Source organism: Talaromyces atroroseus (genome assembly GCF_001907595.1).
Source record: "Talaromyces atroroseus strain IBT 11181 chromosome Unknown scaffold_6, whole genome shotgun sequence".
NCBI lineage: Eukaryota > Fungi > Ascomycota > Eurotiomycetes > Eurotiales > Trichocomaceae > Talaromyces > Talaromyces atroroseus.
Window position 1 is genome coordinate 782,409 of NW_017971438.1, and position 17,734 is coordinate 800,142.

The following is a 17,734-nucleotide window of genomic DNA, read 5'->3' on the forward strand; positions in this document are numbered from 1 at the left end:
AGATTGACATTAGGTACAGGAAGGTTACATTGACATTCGCAAGCTTGTCCTGCTCAAAAAAGCAATATACATCATCACATATCACAGTTGATCTTTTCGTCAATTCTCTTCGATGGAAAAAGGCACACAATAACCAATTCAACCGGATCATTCCAGCCACGGAACCACACTGTTCTCTACCCAGTTTACACAAGGAAGCGCGTGGATACTACCATCTACGAGAGCTCGGTGTGCTTCCCCGAAGCTTAGTTCAAAGATGCCTCCGGTAGGGTACGCGTTACCCTCACCGTCGTATCCGGAGAACATATAGTTTGAAACAAGACCTTAAGATATTTCTCTTCCTACTAAAATCGATATCAGGTCCGCAGAGATATCTTGAAAACTCATGACTCGACTTGATAATGCCGCAGTATCTCAACTTTTTATCCTTGTCGATGTGCAGTAAGATTATTGGAAAGCTCAACGACTACCGTCACTATTGTGCTTCATCGGGTCGTTACATATATTTGGAGAAATGACAATCCGCCTTCTGTTTATTTCCTTGCTGTCAACTCAAATCAGGCAGTAAACATAGAAATTACTAAAAAGATACTATATACATTGTATGATACTGGTAAAGCGTGAAGTGGCTGCGGGCCAATGAGAGCGCGCGTAGCACGAACCGCCTGACGTCCTTCCGCTGCTCCACCGATCGTGACGTCCACAAGTCAATATATCAGAAACACCCTTCTCCTTCAACCACGGCGATACAAGTATCGAAACCATGTTTCATCTATAACAATGATGATTATCACGATGGTATTACCCTGTCTTGGATACTTTATCGATTTATAGTTCTTCTCGACTGGGTGAACGCCCATTCCTGTCAAGATGGGCCAAGGGTATTCTTTGACCACCCTGTCCGCAGGGTCGGCCGGTATTGACGTCGCTGAGCTGTCTGACCTCGTGTATGAGAAGTCTTTGGGCTCCGCAAGATTTATGAAAAGCATCAGGGCTCGGAAGCGGAATGGCCTGGCGTTTGTCAAGGTCATCATGAAACCTTATCCAAGCATGCAGTTGGATCCCTATGTTAAAGCAATAACACGTATTTGAATTACTCAGCACCCTCGCTAGCACCTGAATACTGATATATTTCAAACAGGTGAAAGGGATCTGCTGGCCAGTATACCGAATGCCCTCGCCTATCAACGGATAATTGAAACTGGCACCAGTGGGTACTTGGCTCGCCAATATATTCATAGTTCTCTATATGACAGATTAAGGTGAGCTCTGTATTGACCATCTAGCTTCTTCTATCGTGCTGATATGTATAGTACACGTCCTTTTTTGGAGGATATTGAGAAGAAATGGATCGCTTTTCAACTGCTTTGCGCACTTCGAGACTGCCACTCCCAAGATGTCTTTCATGGAGACATCAAAACAGAAAACGTACTCGTTACTTCCTGGAATTGGCTTTATCTGTCTGACTTCTCATCGTCCTTTAAGCCAACCTTTCTCCCGGAAGATAATCCGGCTGATTTTTCTTTTTACTTTGATACTTCTGGTCGACGAACATGCTACCTGGCTCCTGAGCGATTTATGGAGGCAGGTGAAGAACCGGGAGATAGACAAGTCAACTGGGCAATGGACATATTCAGTGCTGGATGTGTTATCGCAGAGCTCTTTCTCGAATCTCCCATATTTACACTCAGCCAGCTCTACAAGTACCGGAAAGGGGAGTATAGTCCTGAGCACAGTCACCTCTCGAAAATAGAAGATCATGACGTCAAAGAGTTGATACTTCATATGATCCAAATCAATCCGGAATCTAGGTATTCTGCGGAGGAATATCTGAACTTTTGGAGGCGCAAGGTTTTCCCAGACTATTTCTACAGCTTTCTTCACCAATACATGTCTCTCATAACCGAACCAACACCAGGGAGGGCACATGTAGATGCTGAAATTGGTAACTTTGGGGAGTCTGATGATCGCATTGATCGGCTGTATCTAGACTTTGACAAGATATCTTACTTCCTGGGATCCGCCCCAGTGCATGTCAAGGATGGATCCAAGCTGACAAGGCCAAATCTGATTAACCAGTCCCTTCCAGTGCAGTTGGATTTACCCAACTCGCAGCACGAGACGTCAAACCTAAAGCCACAGGAAGGTGCTCTCATTTTCCTTACAGTCGTTGTATCGAACCTAAGGAACACGTCCAAGGCGTCTGCTAAGGTCAAAGCTTGCGACTTGCTTTTGGCATTTGCTGAGCGGCTTTCCGACGAATCAAAGCTTGACCGAATTCTTCCTTATGTCATGATTTTGCTAAATGATCGATCTGACGTGGTGAAAGTCGCGGCGATACGCACTCTTGCGCAGCTGTTATCAATTGTTCAGGTGGTCTCACCGGTCAATGCCTATATATTCCCGGAATATATATTTCCTAGGTTACAGCGATTTGTTTCCGACTCCACATCAAATCCTAGCCCTATTGTCCGCGCTGCCTATGCTTCCTGTATCTCCTCGCTTGCGCAGTCGTCGCTGAGATTCTTGGACTTGATTCAAGCTCTTAGGACTGACACACGGCTAAGGTCTGTCATTCCAGCGGGCTCCGAGGTTGATTGGACTGAAGACGCAACTTTTCACAATCTCTACGATGTGGCGAGAGCCGATCTCCTCGACTATTTTGAAGTTCATACAAAGGCTCTTTTGACCGACAGCGACCCTTCTGTGCGTCGCGCTTTTCTAGGCTCTGTCTCTAGCCTTTGTGTTTTCTTCGGCAGCACCAAAATTAACGAGGTCATCTTGAGTCATTTGAATACTTACCTGAATGATAAAGACTGGATTCTCAAATGCGCGTTTTTTGAATCCGTCGTAGGGGTTGCAACATACGTTGGAAGCACAAGCCTTGAAGAATTCATTTTGCCCTTGATGGTTCCGTCACTGACAGACACTGAAGATTTCGTTGTTGAACGGGTCATTCGGGCTATGGCGGCTATGGCAGATTTAGGCCTATTTCAACGGTCTACAACATGGGAGCTGCTTAATATCGTGGTGCGGTTTTTCACTCATCCAAGCATTTGGGTCAGAGAAGCCTCGGTATATTTTGTCGTAACTTGTTCCAAATACCTTTCTTTTGCAGACAAACACTCAGTTCTCACGCCACTCATACGGCCATTTCTGAAAACAAACATCATCGAAGTGACCGAAAGTGAAATTCTTGATGCACTGAAACGTCCGTTGCCGAGGAGTATATTTGACATGGCTTTAATTTGGGCCCAGAAAACAGAAAAGGGCAATTTCTGGAAAGCGGCTAATCGAGAGAGTACTTTCAGCCTCACTGGTAGTGATGCTATCATCGGCAAAGGATTCCCAAAAAATGTGTCCCTTGCTACGATCTCAAGGAATGAAGAAGATGCGCAGTGGATCTCAAGGCTGAAAAATCTTGGTATGACCCAAGAAGATGAGTTTAAAGTTTTTGTTTTACGAGAATACCTCTGGAGGGTGGCAATGAGATCACGCAAGAGCTCTGACGTAACGGAGCCAACGAAATTGAACAACATCCTAGCCCTCACTCAATATGGGATTACACCGCAGACAGTATTCTTTGACAAAAACCAGGAAATTAGACAAAGAAAGGCATCAATGGACAACCTGATTAGCCAGGAAAACCAGGGAGTGAAAATCTCTCACACCATAGCAGACGCATTGCTTGATGCATCGATGACTCATGAATCTCAGGTGACGGCGCGTCAAAAGCACAAGCACTCGGCAAGTCATAGACAGAAAGAAACCAACTCTGGGCGTCGGAGTTTAGCTTTGGCGGGAGCCATGAGAGCTGACTCTCAGACTCCTATCTCTACTTCTCCAACAACAGCTCAGCCAGCATCGCAAGAATCATCAGGTCCCCACTCAGATATAGAAGGCGTGGCAAACACAGCCTCTTTAGACGCGGACAGGGCCTCAGACCGAAGTAGCATAGCGACTACAACCGATACTGGAACCATAACACGAATGAATTCGCTATCTCAAATTGAGAGAAAGTCGAGCGCTATAATCCTCCTGAATCGCAAGGAGACAGCCAAAGCTTATGCAGAAACAAGTATGAGCTCAACCAATGCATTTGGCAAGGTGGACGTTCATTCTCAGAAAAATCCTTCTACTTCCACTTTGGCGCTGGCAAAGGAGAGTGTAGTTCAGCAAATAACGCCGCAGCGATATCGTGCCGAACATTCATACAAGGGCGGTGATCCCAGGATTTTGAGGCTCCTAGACAATGTGTTCGCGGAAAATTATCCCACTGATTTCTTCGACCTTGGACCATATGTGAAGGACATTGATTCTCGGCGTTCAATAAAAAGAGCTAGTGGCGAGGAGAATGATAAACCATGGCGACCCGAAGGTGTGTTGGTTGCTATGTTTGGCGAACACACTGGACCAGTTAATCGAGTAGTCACTGCGCCGGACCATGCATTCTTTGTGACTGCTTCGGACGATGGTTCTGTAAAAGTATGGGATACTACACGATTGGAGAAGAATTTAACACCGAGATCCCGTCAAACTCATCGTCACGCTCCAGGGGCCAAGGTGAAATGCTTGACGTTCGTCGAAAACACTTATACATTTGTTAGCGGTGCGACAGATGGAAGCATTCACGCCGTCAAAGTTGACTATCAAAATGTAAACGAGACATCACGTTATGGGAGACTACAAACTGTCCGGCAATATCAGTTGCCAGTAGGAGACGATGGCTCGGTCGAATATGCAACATGGGTTGAGCACTTCCGCTCAGAAGCTCAGTCAACGTTGCTAATTGCTACCAATACCTGTCGAATCTTAGCCCTTGATATGAAAACAATGCTGCCATTGTATACTCTGCAAAATCCGGTGCATCATGGTACGCCGAAAGTGTTTTGCTACGATCGAAAACACAGCTGGCTTTTGGTTGGGACGTTACACGGCATCCTAGATTTGTGGGATTTGCGTTTCAGAGTCAAGTTAAAAGCGTGGGGCCTTCCAGGAGGTACAGCCATTCATCGACTACAAATTCATCCAACCAAAGGCCGCGGTCGCTGGGTCTGTGTAGCTGGTGGAAGTGTACATGGTGGTGAAGTCACGGTGTGGGACATCGAGAAGGTTCAATGTCGAGAGGTATACCGAACCGGATCAGCGTCTAATACTGGAAATTATCTGTCTGCGCCAAATGGCAATGCTACTAGTCAGCGAACATCAATTGTGAACAACCTGGCCGCGATGAATACGGTTACTAAAAGCTATGAACCCTGGCGCGTGGATGAGGACCGGCCTGAGGGAATGCTTAGCCGGTTCGCTAATAGTACATCGGCACCGGGCATAGAATCGAATGCTAACTCGACGTCACCAAATTCATCGGGGCTTAGTGATCCAAATGGGATTTGTGCTTTGCATGTAGGATATGATATGCCAGCCGGTGGTAAAGAAAGTACGAAATGTGGATTTGTGATCTCGGCTGGTTCGGATCGCAAAGTGCGATTTTGGGATCTCGTTCGACCCGAGTTTTCGAGTATTATAAGTGGGTTTGACGCTTCTTCTGACGCCGGTGCTGCTGTCAAGCCTCACTATGAGACTTTGCAGCCAGCAACCAGTCTCACGGTCACGACTGAATATTCGCCCAACATTACCGGAACCAGCGTCAGCAGCCGAGGCGGGAATACTTCTAAGAAGGGGCATAGTGCGAGCGCTTCAAGGCCACCTCGTAGCACAGTTATTAGCCTGCAGCAACAGCAGTTACTCAAGAGTCACCTAGACTCGATTCTTGATGTAGCTATTCTTCGGGCGCCATATGGAATGACAGTGAGTGTGGACCGGGCTGGGATGGTGTATGTATTTCAGTGATTTGCTACTTTGTGTCTCTAGTCATGATTATCTTGATCATGGCCCAGCTTTTGATGCTGTGGAATAGAACATCTGCATTGTAGGTCATATTATTCATATCAATGACCTACCAAAATAAATGTGTAACGCGCAGCAAACTCGTTTAGAAAAATTAATGAAACAACCTGAAAATCTTTCGGCGGCGAGTATGTACAAGTTGAAACAGAACATACATCAGGTCCCTTGCCACATGCTAGGGAGCCTTGTGGATGGATATGGGATCGTCGCTGCACATGCTATGTATGTATGCTTGAATAGATGTATCTAACATCTACTACCCAACTCAGCGGGATACAGGATCTGGACGCATCATATAGGAATACTCTGTACTACAAGAGACATGCATATCTATGGGCTACGTAGGGACGTATCTATTCTACAGCGAGATAATGTACTCCGTACTGTCGGATTTAGAATTTGTCTTGAGCATAATAGACTGGTGGAATGTGAATTCATCGAGGCACGGAGTGTGTGGCCGTTCATGCTATGTACTGTACATACTGCCCTAACTAACATGTATTATTATTATGGAAGATTCATAATGTAGTGGATATTGTGCGACTGACGTAGATTTTCTTTCCTTTCGTTTTTTCAAGCCACTGTGCTGTCCAGGTAAACAGTACCAGATTCCTAGGTACGCATTCACGGCAAACGCGGGACCTCAGAATATTATATATAATACGGCACCTTGGTAGGCACCTAGGTGCGTGCGCATAGTCACAAGGCTTGCTTTTTGCGACAAATCAAATGATCGACTTTTTTTTTTTTTTTTTTTTTTCTTAATTCTTTCCAGGCAATTGTTTCACTTACCAATGTCTTACTGTGTTCTTTCGTAGGTAGTTCGTCAACTAGCTGCGGGCTCCCAAGTAGCTAAGGACTACTCCGTAGCCAGTTCACTTCTACGGAGCAAGCTCATGTGATACTACTGTCGATATTTTTTGGCCGTAGTACTATATATCAATGATGAAATAGCTAGGAGAACCAACATAGGTAGGTACGGAGCACTCTGGACATGTAGGAGTACGTCTCACCGCCAGGCAAGTAGCCGGATGCTCCAAGTTGGATTGAAGATCTCATACGTGGTCAGATTTATGAGAGAGATTTTTTTCTCCGAATCGGGACGGAGGACGGATGGATTGAAAAAGCGGGACCGGGAGCTTGACGGGCTGTAATGGATGGGTGGGTCAGGGGTCTCGCTCGAAATTTGGGTCGGCTTTTCCGTACAGAAACGGACCAATGCTCCGGAAGGACGAACTATCAACACCATTGCGAGTTACTATGCTCTGGCACTCTGCACTATGTGGTAGTATGGATGCGGGCTTTTGATAGTCTTTTATTGATAGACTTTATTGAGGAAGATTCTCAAAGTTGAGGCTGATGAAAACGCGAGTGGGCTGAAATGATCGGTTTGTCTGAGTTGATACGTCTGATTACCATCGCGATCTGGAAAGGCTGGAGTAGTACGTATCACCACGCCAGGTGCAAGGGACGATAAGATCAGCACCAGCATGCAATCAACATACAAACCATGCAGGAAAATGCAACGACGTTTGCTGTTCCAGAACTTCGTTGGGCATTGCCGCCTCGTACCTGGTACTCCGTATGTAAGAGGCAGGAAGCGCCAAGAGGCTTGTCAGCGATGTGTGACAGAGAGTCGAACCTGCCCGCCTGTGCAGATGGATGCAGGACAGGCCTCGCATGTCGTTCAATCGTCGAGAAAATTGTAAGTGAACAGAGAACTGGAAGCCTGAGTCTGGCTGGCGTTTTATATTCCATAACGTCTATGGAGCAGAACGTAACTCGCGATCAATTGACCAGTAAGAAGCGCAGTAGAACGTTTCATGGGATGGAATGTCTGCCCCCCAGCTTTCTGGATGCAATTCTCAGGTCTGGTTCTGGTCTCTTCCCGTCCCGGTAAGATTAGTACGGATAGATACAGACTAGCCGAGGCTAAAACGTCGCTAAATGGGGCCAGACCACTTGGTTTCCGGACACCGCCAATCAGCATGCGCTAACTCTTGGGTCTCAGCACGCCTCCTTTGTCTCTAGTGCCCCACCGGCTTCCACCTGTCTGATTAGTAGCAACTGGTGCTATGCCAGATATAATCTTTTTAATTAAGAACAGAGAGCCTGATTGGACAGACAGTGTAAATAAGATTGGCCTCTCGGATCCAAACCCCTGGTCATTGGCCACTGGCCAGTCGCCCCACCACCCACCATTATTAATATTCAGGTACGGAACCCGCGAGCTCCCTTTTCCTTGCCCTCCTATACGGAGTTTTACCCGGCCCGTCTCGCTCTTGCTGCAGCTGTCGAAACCCCCTCTCAGCTCTTCTTCCTCCTTCTCCTTCCGTGCAGGACTATGGAGTACTCTGTCTTTGCGTAGTGCACGGGATAGATTGTGTCTCCCCCCTGTCTGTGTACTTTTTGTTCTCTCTGTCCATATTTCACTCTCCGTTCTCTCGTTTGCCTGCTGGACGCAATCCAAGAGTCATCCAGGAGATGTGTATAGCGTCGCGCTGGTTGTGAACTGGGCGCCCCCTTCCCTAAATCTTCAGGATCATCAAAAGACGAGAAACCAACAGCCTCGTTTGGAAACCGACTTACTCGATTTGGACTCCTGTCTCGTTTGCCCGGATTACATTGAAGAATCGGCCCTCACTGATTTCTTTTCTTTCTTACAACTTCTTAACTATATCAACATTCGTTAACGCTGCGCACCTTGCAAAATGGCGCCCTCGCTGAGAGATCATCCATCCTTCGTTCGTCCGTCGACCCGTGACCGACCCGTGACTAGAGATCAGGTCGACAATTCTCTCGTTATTCCCAGTCGTACTTCGTCATTACATTCTCGCATTACCCAACCTATTCCATCGACTTTAAACTTGAAACCCGCCCAACGAACACCAAAAACTCTGACCCATGCCTACATGGTATGTGGTGTTGGCCGTGAACCTTCCCAATGGGTCAAGGCACCGCCGCCGTCCCAGGGGAAAGTCCAGCATATGAAGGGTGCTGTAGGCCAGTTTTGGTTACCCGAAATCCTCGGTAGCAGCCCTCGGCTGGAACAGGATAATGAGGTTGCCCGTTCTTTGCACGCTGCCATGAGGGTAAGATCAATATTGTTCTTAATGCTTTGCCTGCCATATTGGAGACGGGACGAGTACTAGTATATTAATTGACAACTGATTAAACAGGCATGCTTTCCTCACGATGTTGAAATTTGTACAGGCAAATCACAGCCTCACTGTGTCCACCATTCATTCGTTTTGCAGCAAGACTCATCCCACACATTATACGGTATCGCGCTGCGCGTTTGGTCTCGTGCTGACGAAAAGCGTGCTGAAACTATTCGTGACCTACGCAAGAAGACCGAGGCAGATTATTACGACAACCCCGATGAGACCTACTGGATCCCTTACTGCTTAAGCTTTCTGTCTCGTTATCCACTGTACGATCTTCTAGGCGACTATCTTCGCGGCATGTGGATTCATTGGAACAAGGCCACCAACCTGTTCCATGCCGAGGAAGTCTCTCGGATTTTGAGTTTCCCAGCTCCTCGCCTCAATGACCTGGTACGAATCGACATGAAAGACTATGCACTGTGCTATCAATTCCCTTCCTCTCCGACCGGATTTCAGAATTTCTCCATGTGGCCCCTATTTAATTGTCTCTCTATCCCCAACATCGTGGGTGTTGTCGAGGCTGCCGTTTCCCCGACTCGTCGGATTATATTCGTCAGCCACTATCCTGCTATGCTTACCATTGCTGCCGAAACAATCCGTTTCTGTGTGCGTGTATATGAGTGGAGCGGCCTCTATGTTCCAGTAGTCCACGCTCGCCATGTTAAGGAACTCGTCGAGGAGCCGGGTCCTTATATTCTCGGTATCTCTCCTGAGTGCCGTTCATTGTTTACTGCCCCGTCAGATGCTCTGGTCGTTGACCTTGACCGCAACTTCGTCCTCACTTCCAGCCCACCTAGTGTTTTAACTCCAGGTCAGCGTACCAAATTCATCAACCGCTTAACCCAAGCTTTGAATGGTGAAGTAACCCCATCCGGCGTACCTCAGCATTTGCGTTCTGCCTATGGTGGTGGCAAACTGGTCCCAGCCGGTCAGATCATTGTTATGAAGGGAGAGGTAGAAAGCGTGCAGGACCCTACTTGGTGGAATCAAGATGCTGTTATGAGTGTCACGGACCACGTCTGCGAGAAACTTGTTAGTGTTTTACCAAAAAGCAATGCAGAAATGAAATTGAAAGCTAACTCAAATTTAGGGACGCAACTCCGGTATGAAAGCCATTTTCGGAGGCTCCGTTAAGAAGCCTCTTATGACCAAGGTCTCTATGAGACATCTCAACGAAATCGTCCGCGAGCGTAACCAGTACTCTCGGGATACCGTGGAAGCATGGCAAGATTTCATCAATCTCAAGGGCCGTATGGACACCGAATTATCCAAAGTCACCAAGCGCAACAACTTCTTGGTCGAAGAACTGGAAACTTGGAAGCAGCAGGTAGGAATACATAAACTAGGGTTAACGTGGTTTCTTCTGTTGCTAACCCTGAATTTTAGTTCCTCAAATTCCAAGCATTTGCTGAGCAGCTCACCAAAGAGACCTCGGAGCTTAAGATCAAAATTGAGGGTCACAAACGGGAGAACCGCCGACTTTCCGGACTCATCGATCAACAAAAGGACGACATTACACGCGTCACTCTTCGCCTCTCTGGCACCGAGAAGCAGCGAGATGACGCCTTGGAAGCTTTGGTTCTTCAACAAGAAATTGCCGAGGAGCTGGAGCGCGAACGCAAACGCAATCAAAAGGAGCTTTCCTCCATGGAGCACCGAACCGCATCTCTTACCCGTCAGCGTGATGAAGCACAGCGCATTGTCGTGCATCTGCGTAGTTTGATTGATGGCCAAACTCACCACATGGAGCACATCATTCGCAACTTTGCCAACTCCACCGATATTGGCGAATACATTGACCAAGCCTTGGAGAACAGTGCACAGGAGTCTGCGTCTACACCACCTGCTCGATCATCAACTGAAAGTCCTAAGTCCATGAAACGTCTATCTCGGCCTGGTTCTCGTGTCCGCCTCTCCAGCGGATTTACTAGCCGTTCGAGCAGCGCGGCGAGTGAAATCACTCCTGAGATGGAAAGCCACATGCATGCCATGGACAAAGCTCAAAGGCGCCTTTCCCAGATGAGCATGCCCGATGTAGCCGACCGCTACCTCAAGGACAAGACCGACGCTATTGCTGCGATAATTCGAAACATCAGTGAGCAGTGTGCTGCTGCTGTGGAGGGATTACACCTCGCCCAAGACGCGGAAAGTGACGAGGCAACAACGAAGAACGAAACTCATCATCTCGTACCATCGGGCCCCAAAGCCGACGAAGGCAGTGAGGCCGGTGAAAGTGAAAGTGGCTACCTGAGCGCTGACAACCGTGTCTCGAGCATCCCACCAACACCCGATCTGGTGCACAATCGCTCCAGTACCTCCATGTCGATGGTCAGCACATCCACCATTGCAGAGAGATCTAGCCAGCAATACAACCCAGGCGAAATCCCCACGAAAATTGTGGAAGATGAGGACGAACACCTCCACGAGACAGACGGCTTCGTTGACGCCAATGAAGCCACTACAGTCTCTAAGAAACCTAGCCAAGACATAGTTCCTCCCACCGCTGGAAGAGTTGTTTCATAGAGACAGAAAGAAATGATACCAAGACAGAGCGATTCTTTTAGAACGGAGAACGAATTACGCGATCGAAAGTATGTTGTGCCAGGAAGCAACATCTTCAGATAGTTGCAGCACTTGCAGATCTTGTTTATTTATTTTTCCAGGCGTAGATAGGTTCTGATTCCTTGATTCTTGGTTCTCTCTTTTCACCCATTTTCATTTCTTGTTACATCTTTATTTATTTATTCCCCGCCGAAAGTTCTCATATAGAGAACTAACTTAGGCTTTGTACCTTTTCTGCCGGATTCTTTTTTACTCACACTCTTTTTTTTTTCCCCTCTAGTAAAGGGCAATACATCGAGTCGGTAGATTCTATTGACACTGGAAGAAATTCTAATCGATCGATTCTCAATAATTCTACTTTCCCGACTCCCCCTCCAGCCCTTGTTGTGTGTGCGTGTCTGTCGTCTAGTGAAGTGTTCCCTCTTATCTTTTGTACAGAACTTCCAAGACATTTACACTTGTTATTTCCTTCCCACGCGCAAGTTCTAGACAACTGACCAGTGTCTGATTCACAAGTCGAATCAATCATAATCTCATATGTATATTTATTGCAAGTCGTTGGACCAATTTGAATGAGATTCTCCAGTCGAGAGGAACGATTATCAAACCGTGTTTCTTGTGTGATGGAAAATGTGCATGGTTTCAAGTTTGTAGCATAGACATCTCTCAAGCCTTCCTTTCTTAGATAGTAGCCTGGTTCAGGAATACTAAAGTCTAGCCTCAGTCGCTTATTGCCTTAGTGATTGTTATCACTGGCAATGATCATCGAGATGCGCCAAGCTCAGGGCCGAGGAATGATGCCTCGGCTCTCCGCAACCTTATTGTAACTTACCCCAGCCTGAAGGCACTTAGGTACTTCAACGTTCCGAATCTCGTCCTTTCCTAACAAGAATCTGTCCCCATATACATACAGAGCACCGAGAGAATGACCCCGTCTGCCAAACGGCGACTCCAAGCGCTCAGCCAGCAACTCGTCGAAGGAATCCCGGATGCTGGCACCTTTGAGGATATCCCCCGGATTCGCACGGTTGCTCCAGACTCGGTTGGCCCGTAAGTTTGCTGGATGAAACTCAGATCAAAGGATGAAAAGTTCGCTGACATTCTCTAGGAGGGTTAAGGATAAGGTCGTGATTGTCACAGGTATGTGAAGTCGAATACCATTGATGTCAATCAACCACGACTACACTACTGAACTCTTCTCTAGGAGCCAATTCACCTACCGGAATCGGAAGAGCAAGTGCTCATCAATTTGCTCGCAATGGCGCAAAGGCCGTCTACCTGTGTGATTACGATGAAACATACCTGCCCACGCACAAGCGGGAAATCCAATCGCTCTATCCGGACGTTGAAGTGCAAACCCGCCAATTCGACGCAGGGGATGCCGCTTCCGTCAAGGCGGTTGTTGACGATGCAATTGCTCGCTATGGCCGCTTAGACATTATGTTCGCCAACGCTGGTGTCATCGGTTCGACTAAGACATTTACAGAAATCGAACCGGATGATTTTATGAAGACTCTGCGAACAAATACACTGGGGTAAGAAGGAAAAATAACCCAGAATTAATCCACGCAACAAAGCTGAGACGTGGTCTTTAGTGTCTTCCTCGCTGCCAAATACGCCGCGCCCGCCATGCAAATCACATCCAAATCGAAACCCTTCCCATCAGGATCCATTATTTGCACGGCGTCTGTTGCCGGCCTGCGCTCCAATGCTGGTGGTACAGACTACTCTGCATCCAAGGCCGCGGTAGTCAACATCGCACAAACAACCTGTTATCAGCTTTCCGGCTCTGGTGTCCGCGTCAATGCGATATGTCCCGGCATGATTGAGACGGGGATGACTAAGATTCTGTACGATGCTGCTCGTGCACGAGGCACAGAGAGGAAGATAGGCCAATTGAATCCATTGCAGCGAGGCGCTGTGGCAGACGAAGTGGCTCGCGTGGCCCTCTTTCTTGGGAGCGACGAAAGCAGCTATATGAACGGACAAGCGGTGACTGTCTGTGGCGGCCTCAGTGCTGGGCATCCGTTTGTGCCGGGGAAGTTAGGCTAAGTGTTTTGCTTCTTTAGAAGTCAGTAGACCAGATGCAAAATAAACAATGCTGTTGAAAAAAGTAAAGTCTCGGCCCCCAGTGGTTCCAGCGCAAGCCAAGGAGATGCACTATCTTATTGAAGTAGTTAACAATTAGTTACGACTTGTATCGAATCGATGTATAGTTAACTATACAGAAAAGTTACTAAGCGTATGGCATGGGTTGACGTGGTCGAAGCGGGGGACGCAGCGGAACATGTGACCTGCAGGCGGCACGTCATCCTTCGGGGGGGCATCTCAGAGCTTTGGATGCAGCTGCTGCATTGGGCCGACACACACAAACAAAAACAACGACGACAACAACAACAGCCCTCGACTCCTACCTGAGCACAGGTTATGTCATGCATGCTGTCCCAACAACATTGCTCGTCCTCGTGCTCGTCCTTCCGCGGCCTTTGATGTGTGCTGTTTTCTTTCCTTCCGACCTCGATGCGCTACCATCCCTTCCCATCCATTGCATTCCACACGATTTAGCCAGGCTGCATACAGTCGATCTTCCGTTCTTCCCTCAATTCTCGAACCCGCCCAGCTGACCCGCGCTCCCATGAAGCTTCATAGGCTCTGCTTTCGTCCTGATTCATCCCGTCGTTGCCTTGACCGCCAGATGAGTCATGGCGGATCCGTTAATCACTGCGCCGCTGCCTCGACGCTCCTCATCGCAGACCTCTTCGTCTTCCCACAAAAGCCAAAAGGCTAAACCATGCCGGCCAAAGCAGACGACAAAGCGACTCTCGGGGGTCTCTGTTGTGTCCTCTAATGTCACTACTGGAATCTCCGCTGACTTGACGTCTTTCCCGTCCCTCTTGCCGGATAGCTCTCCACAAGAATTGCGCGTTCAACCTGACCTGGACGGCGCATTTAGTCAGGGATCGCTACCAGAACCAACTGACGAAGAAAATGGCCGCACCGTTCAACGTGGTAGACAGGCAGCCCTAGAGAGACTCACCTCGTCATTATCTCAGGGATCGGGCCGTCCTGCTTTATTTGATGATTCCATTTCAACCTCTGAAGTCCCCGGGGCATTACACTTGGCCGACAGTGCCCATATCGAACATTTGCTGGAGCGAAGTGGTGCTGTTAAACTCGTTAGGCAATTCGCGCGCGACCTCGCAATCAGAGACGCTGAAATATCGAAGCTACGGAGGCGGGCAGATGCCCGAGAAAGGGAGCTGAAGAGAATGCTTCGGGATGTGGGAGTATCTAGTCAGGACATTGAAAGGCGTTTATACGATCTGGAAAACCCGCCTTCTAAAGATGGATTAGATGAGGATACGGATGGCACCAACAAGCTGGCTCCAAAGCCCAGCATCGGCGGTCTGATGGGCCAGGCTATGCAAGACTCTGTTGGTGAATTCGATTCAGCTAACGCAGATCTGCAAGCCACACTACGTCCGTACCGTAACGATAGCGATGCGAAGTCAGGCACTTCGAGTAACGAATCCGGCACCCAGCGAAGACCCGGAACGGTTCGCATATGGCAGGACTATATTTTGGGCAACATTAATTCTAGCCATAAGACTAGTCGCGCTAGTAGCGTGGTAACTGATCCTGATGATATTGAGGAGATTACGCCCCGTTCTTCAAACGCCGCGACTTCTGGGCGTCGGAAAGGTCTGGATGAGAGGCTCTTCGAGCCTCCTCATAGCCGTGCAGCTTCCCCAACTGGCGCCAGGACCTCAAATACTGGCGACTCATCTAGCGTGCACTCACGGAAATCCTCAAAGTCTGTCACATCCTGGACCGTCAAGCTGTTCGCAGGCAATTCTCAGAACAAAGACGCCCCGGCCGTCTCAAACGGGGATCGGAGCCGAGCATCGTCTTTAGGAGAGGAAAGACTCAAGAATAGTTCTAAGAATACTCCTAACAATACGGGGAAAAATGGACTTTCTGCTGTGGCTGCTTTGAAACGTATAAACAGTTATGGTGGCGCCAATGGCCAACCTACCACCACCCCGTCTTCAGGCCTCAATAGGCTCGGGCAACGGCGTATAACAGGATCGAATGTTCCACAAGGGTCCAATACAGACCGCGGTAACGGCACAGCGGCAACCAACCTCGGCCCTGTTGAGATGGATGCCATCTTGCCCCTGGAGTCTCGTCCACCAGCCCTCAGTGATTACCGCATTAACTACCAATCGGGAGAGCTATTGACGGATCATTTTGGCTTTATCTATGATCAACTTCGCAAGAAGAGACAAAAGGAAGCAGCGTTGCTAAGAAGGAGTACAAATCGAAACAGCATGACCGAGACGATTAATAGTCACCGTAGCGGAGACCTGACAGACGATGGTGAACACGACAGTGACCAGCTCCCAGTAGGGGGTGCAGTCTCAATTCCGGATCAATCTGCAACGCCCACTTCCGTTGAAGAAACTGAAGCCGAACCATCAGCAACAAAGCGTTGGCAAGACTACCTTCGGATTGCTACACGACCGACAGAATTACTGTCCCACACCCCTTCCACCGCGCCTATTGTTGGTATCACTACCCCGGATGAAACCACGAAGAGAGTAGGCTCTAGCGTTGCTCTCGACAAAGCTGGCGCACCGTCGGTCAATCCAAACTCGCAGCCTACAGCGTCAACATCTGCTATCGTAGCAGATACGCCCGAATTTGCGAATGCGGCAGCGCGGGTACAGACGACTAACGTGGCTAGCCTATCCAACGACCAAGAACCTGTGAAACTTCTCCTGGAGCAGCTAACAGAGCTTCATGACGTCCTTCAGCGTGAACGCACGACTAAATGGAATGAATTTCTACGCAAAGTTCGCGCAGAGCGCCGCCGCGAAGGCGAAGCCGCGGCAGCCCTCGACCCTGAACGTGCAAATATGTCACTTAATATGCCCGAAGCTACACTGGCTGATGGTGAAGTCGTCGGCATCGCAGGTTTGGGCAACAAGGGCAAAGTCGGACGAAACAAGTGGCGCGAGTTTCGATCATTGGTACTTTCCGGAATTCCTGTCGCTCATCGCCCGAAAATTTGGGCAGAATGCAGTGGCGCCTCAGCGATGCGCGTTCCTGGCTACTACGACGAGCTCGTCAATATGGCTACTGCTGTTGATGTCGATCCTAGCATAGTGGCTCAGATTGATATGGATATCCACCGTACGCTGACTGACAACGTCTTCTTTCGCAACGGACCTGGCGTGGCGAAACTGCGAGATGTTCTTTTAGCATATTCCCGCCGCAACCCTGAGGTGGGCTATTGCCAAGGAATGAATCTTATCGCAGCGTCACTACTGTTGATAACGCCGACGGCGGAGGATGCCTTTTGGATAATGACATCCATGATTGAGAATATTCTGCCCCCGCATTACTACGACCATGGTCTTCTTGCCTCTAGAGCAGACCAACAAGTTCTGCGCCAATACATTCGGGAAGTCCTCCCACGACTGTCTGCCCATTTGGACGAGCTCGGTATTGAGCTGGAAGCGTTAACTTTCCAGTGGTTCTTGTCAATATTCACCGATTGTCTGTCCGCGGAAGCTCTGTATCGCGTGTGGGACGTCGTTCTGTGCCTGAACGTCACCAGTACGATTAACAGTACTTCTTCCGGGAGCGCAAGCAGTAATAATCGAGAGAGAGCGCCGTCATCTGCCGTTGCAACTAACATAAAAAAGGATTCGGAAGATGATGCCGCAGTTGCAAGTGGTGGTGGTAGCACATTCCTGTTTCAAGTGGCTCTGGCTTTACTCAAGCTAAACGAGCAGCAACTCCTGACGACGTGCCATACACCTGCTGCGGTTTACACTTATGTCAATCACCAAATGACAAACCATGCAATCAGCATTGACGGCTTGATTCAAGCAAGCGAGGCACTTCGGAATGTCGTCAAGAGAGAAGATGTTGTTACCAGACGAGCTGCTGCTTTGCGAGATGTGAAAACCGGTGGATACTCTTATGAGAGTTCAAATGTTTCAGATGAATGATCTTCTACACGTCCTCACCAGGGCTTTTCCTTTTACCCTAGGTTTTCTTTGATACCGTTTGATTGTATTGTATTATAT

At 48.4% G+C, this 17,734-nt stretch overlaps 4 protein-coding genes across 4 annotated transcripts; all 4 read left to right on the plus strand.

Annotated features, from left to right (window-relative positions):
• Nucleotides 1-870: 870 nt before the first annotated feature.
• UA08_05192 (hypothetical protein) lies at nt 871-5,917 on the plus strand (the record flags this gene model as incomplete). Its single annotated transcript, XM_020267487.1, has 4 exons — nt 871-1,084; nt 1,142-1,262; nt 1,314-5,834; nt 5,872-5,917. The coding sequence occupies 4 exons, from the start codon at nt 871-873 to the stop codon at nt 5,915-5,917; spliced, it is 4,902 nt and encodes a 1,633-aa protein (XP_020119502.1).
• Nucleotides 5,918-8,618: 2,701 nt separating this feature from the next.
• Nucleotides 8,619-11,597, plus strand: UA08_05193 (hypothetical protein; the record flags this gene model as incomplete). Its single annotated transcript, XM_020267488.1, has 4 exons — nt 8,619-8,999; nt 9,087-10,106; nt 10,165-10,401; nt 10,461-11,597. 4 exons carry the CDS (start codon nt 8,619-8,621, stop codon nt 11,595-11,597), a joined length of 2,775 nt encoding a protein of 924 aa, XP_020119578.1.
• Nucleotides 11,598-12,561: 964 nt separating this feature from the next.
• Nucleotides 12,562-13,688, plus strand: UA08_05194 (hypothetical protein; the record flags this gene model as incomplete). Its single annotated transcript, XM_020267489.1, has 4 exons — nt 12,562-12,686; nt 12,745-12,776; nt 12,841-13,171; nt 13,232-13,688. The coding sequence occupies 4 exons, from the start codon at nt 12,562-12,564 to the stop codon at nt 13,686-13,688; spliced, it is 945 nt and encodes a 314-aa protein (XP_020119479.1).
• A 650-nt stretch (nt 13,689-14,338) lies between these two features.
• Nucleotides 14,339-17,656, plus strand: UA08_05195 (hypothetical protein; the record flags this gene model as incomplete). Its single annotated transcript, XM_020267490.1, has 1 exon — nt 14,339-17,656. One exon carries the CDS (start codon nt 14,339-14,341, stop codon nt 17,654-17,656), a length of 3,318 nt encoding a protein of 1,105 aa, XP_020119675.1.
• Between the last annotated feature and the right edge of the window lie 78 nt (nt 17,657-17,734).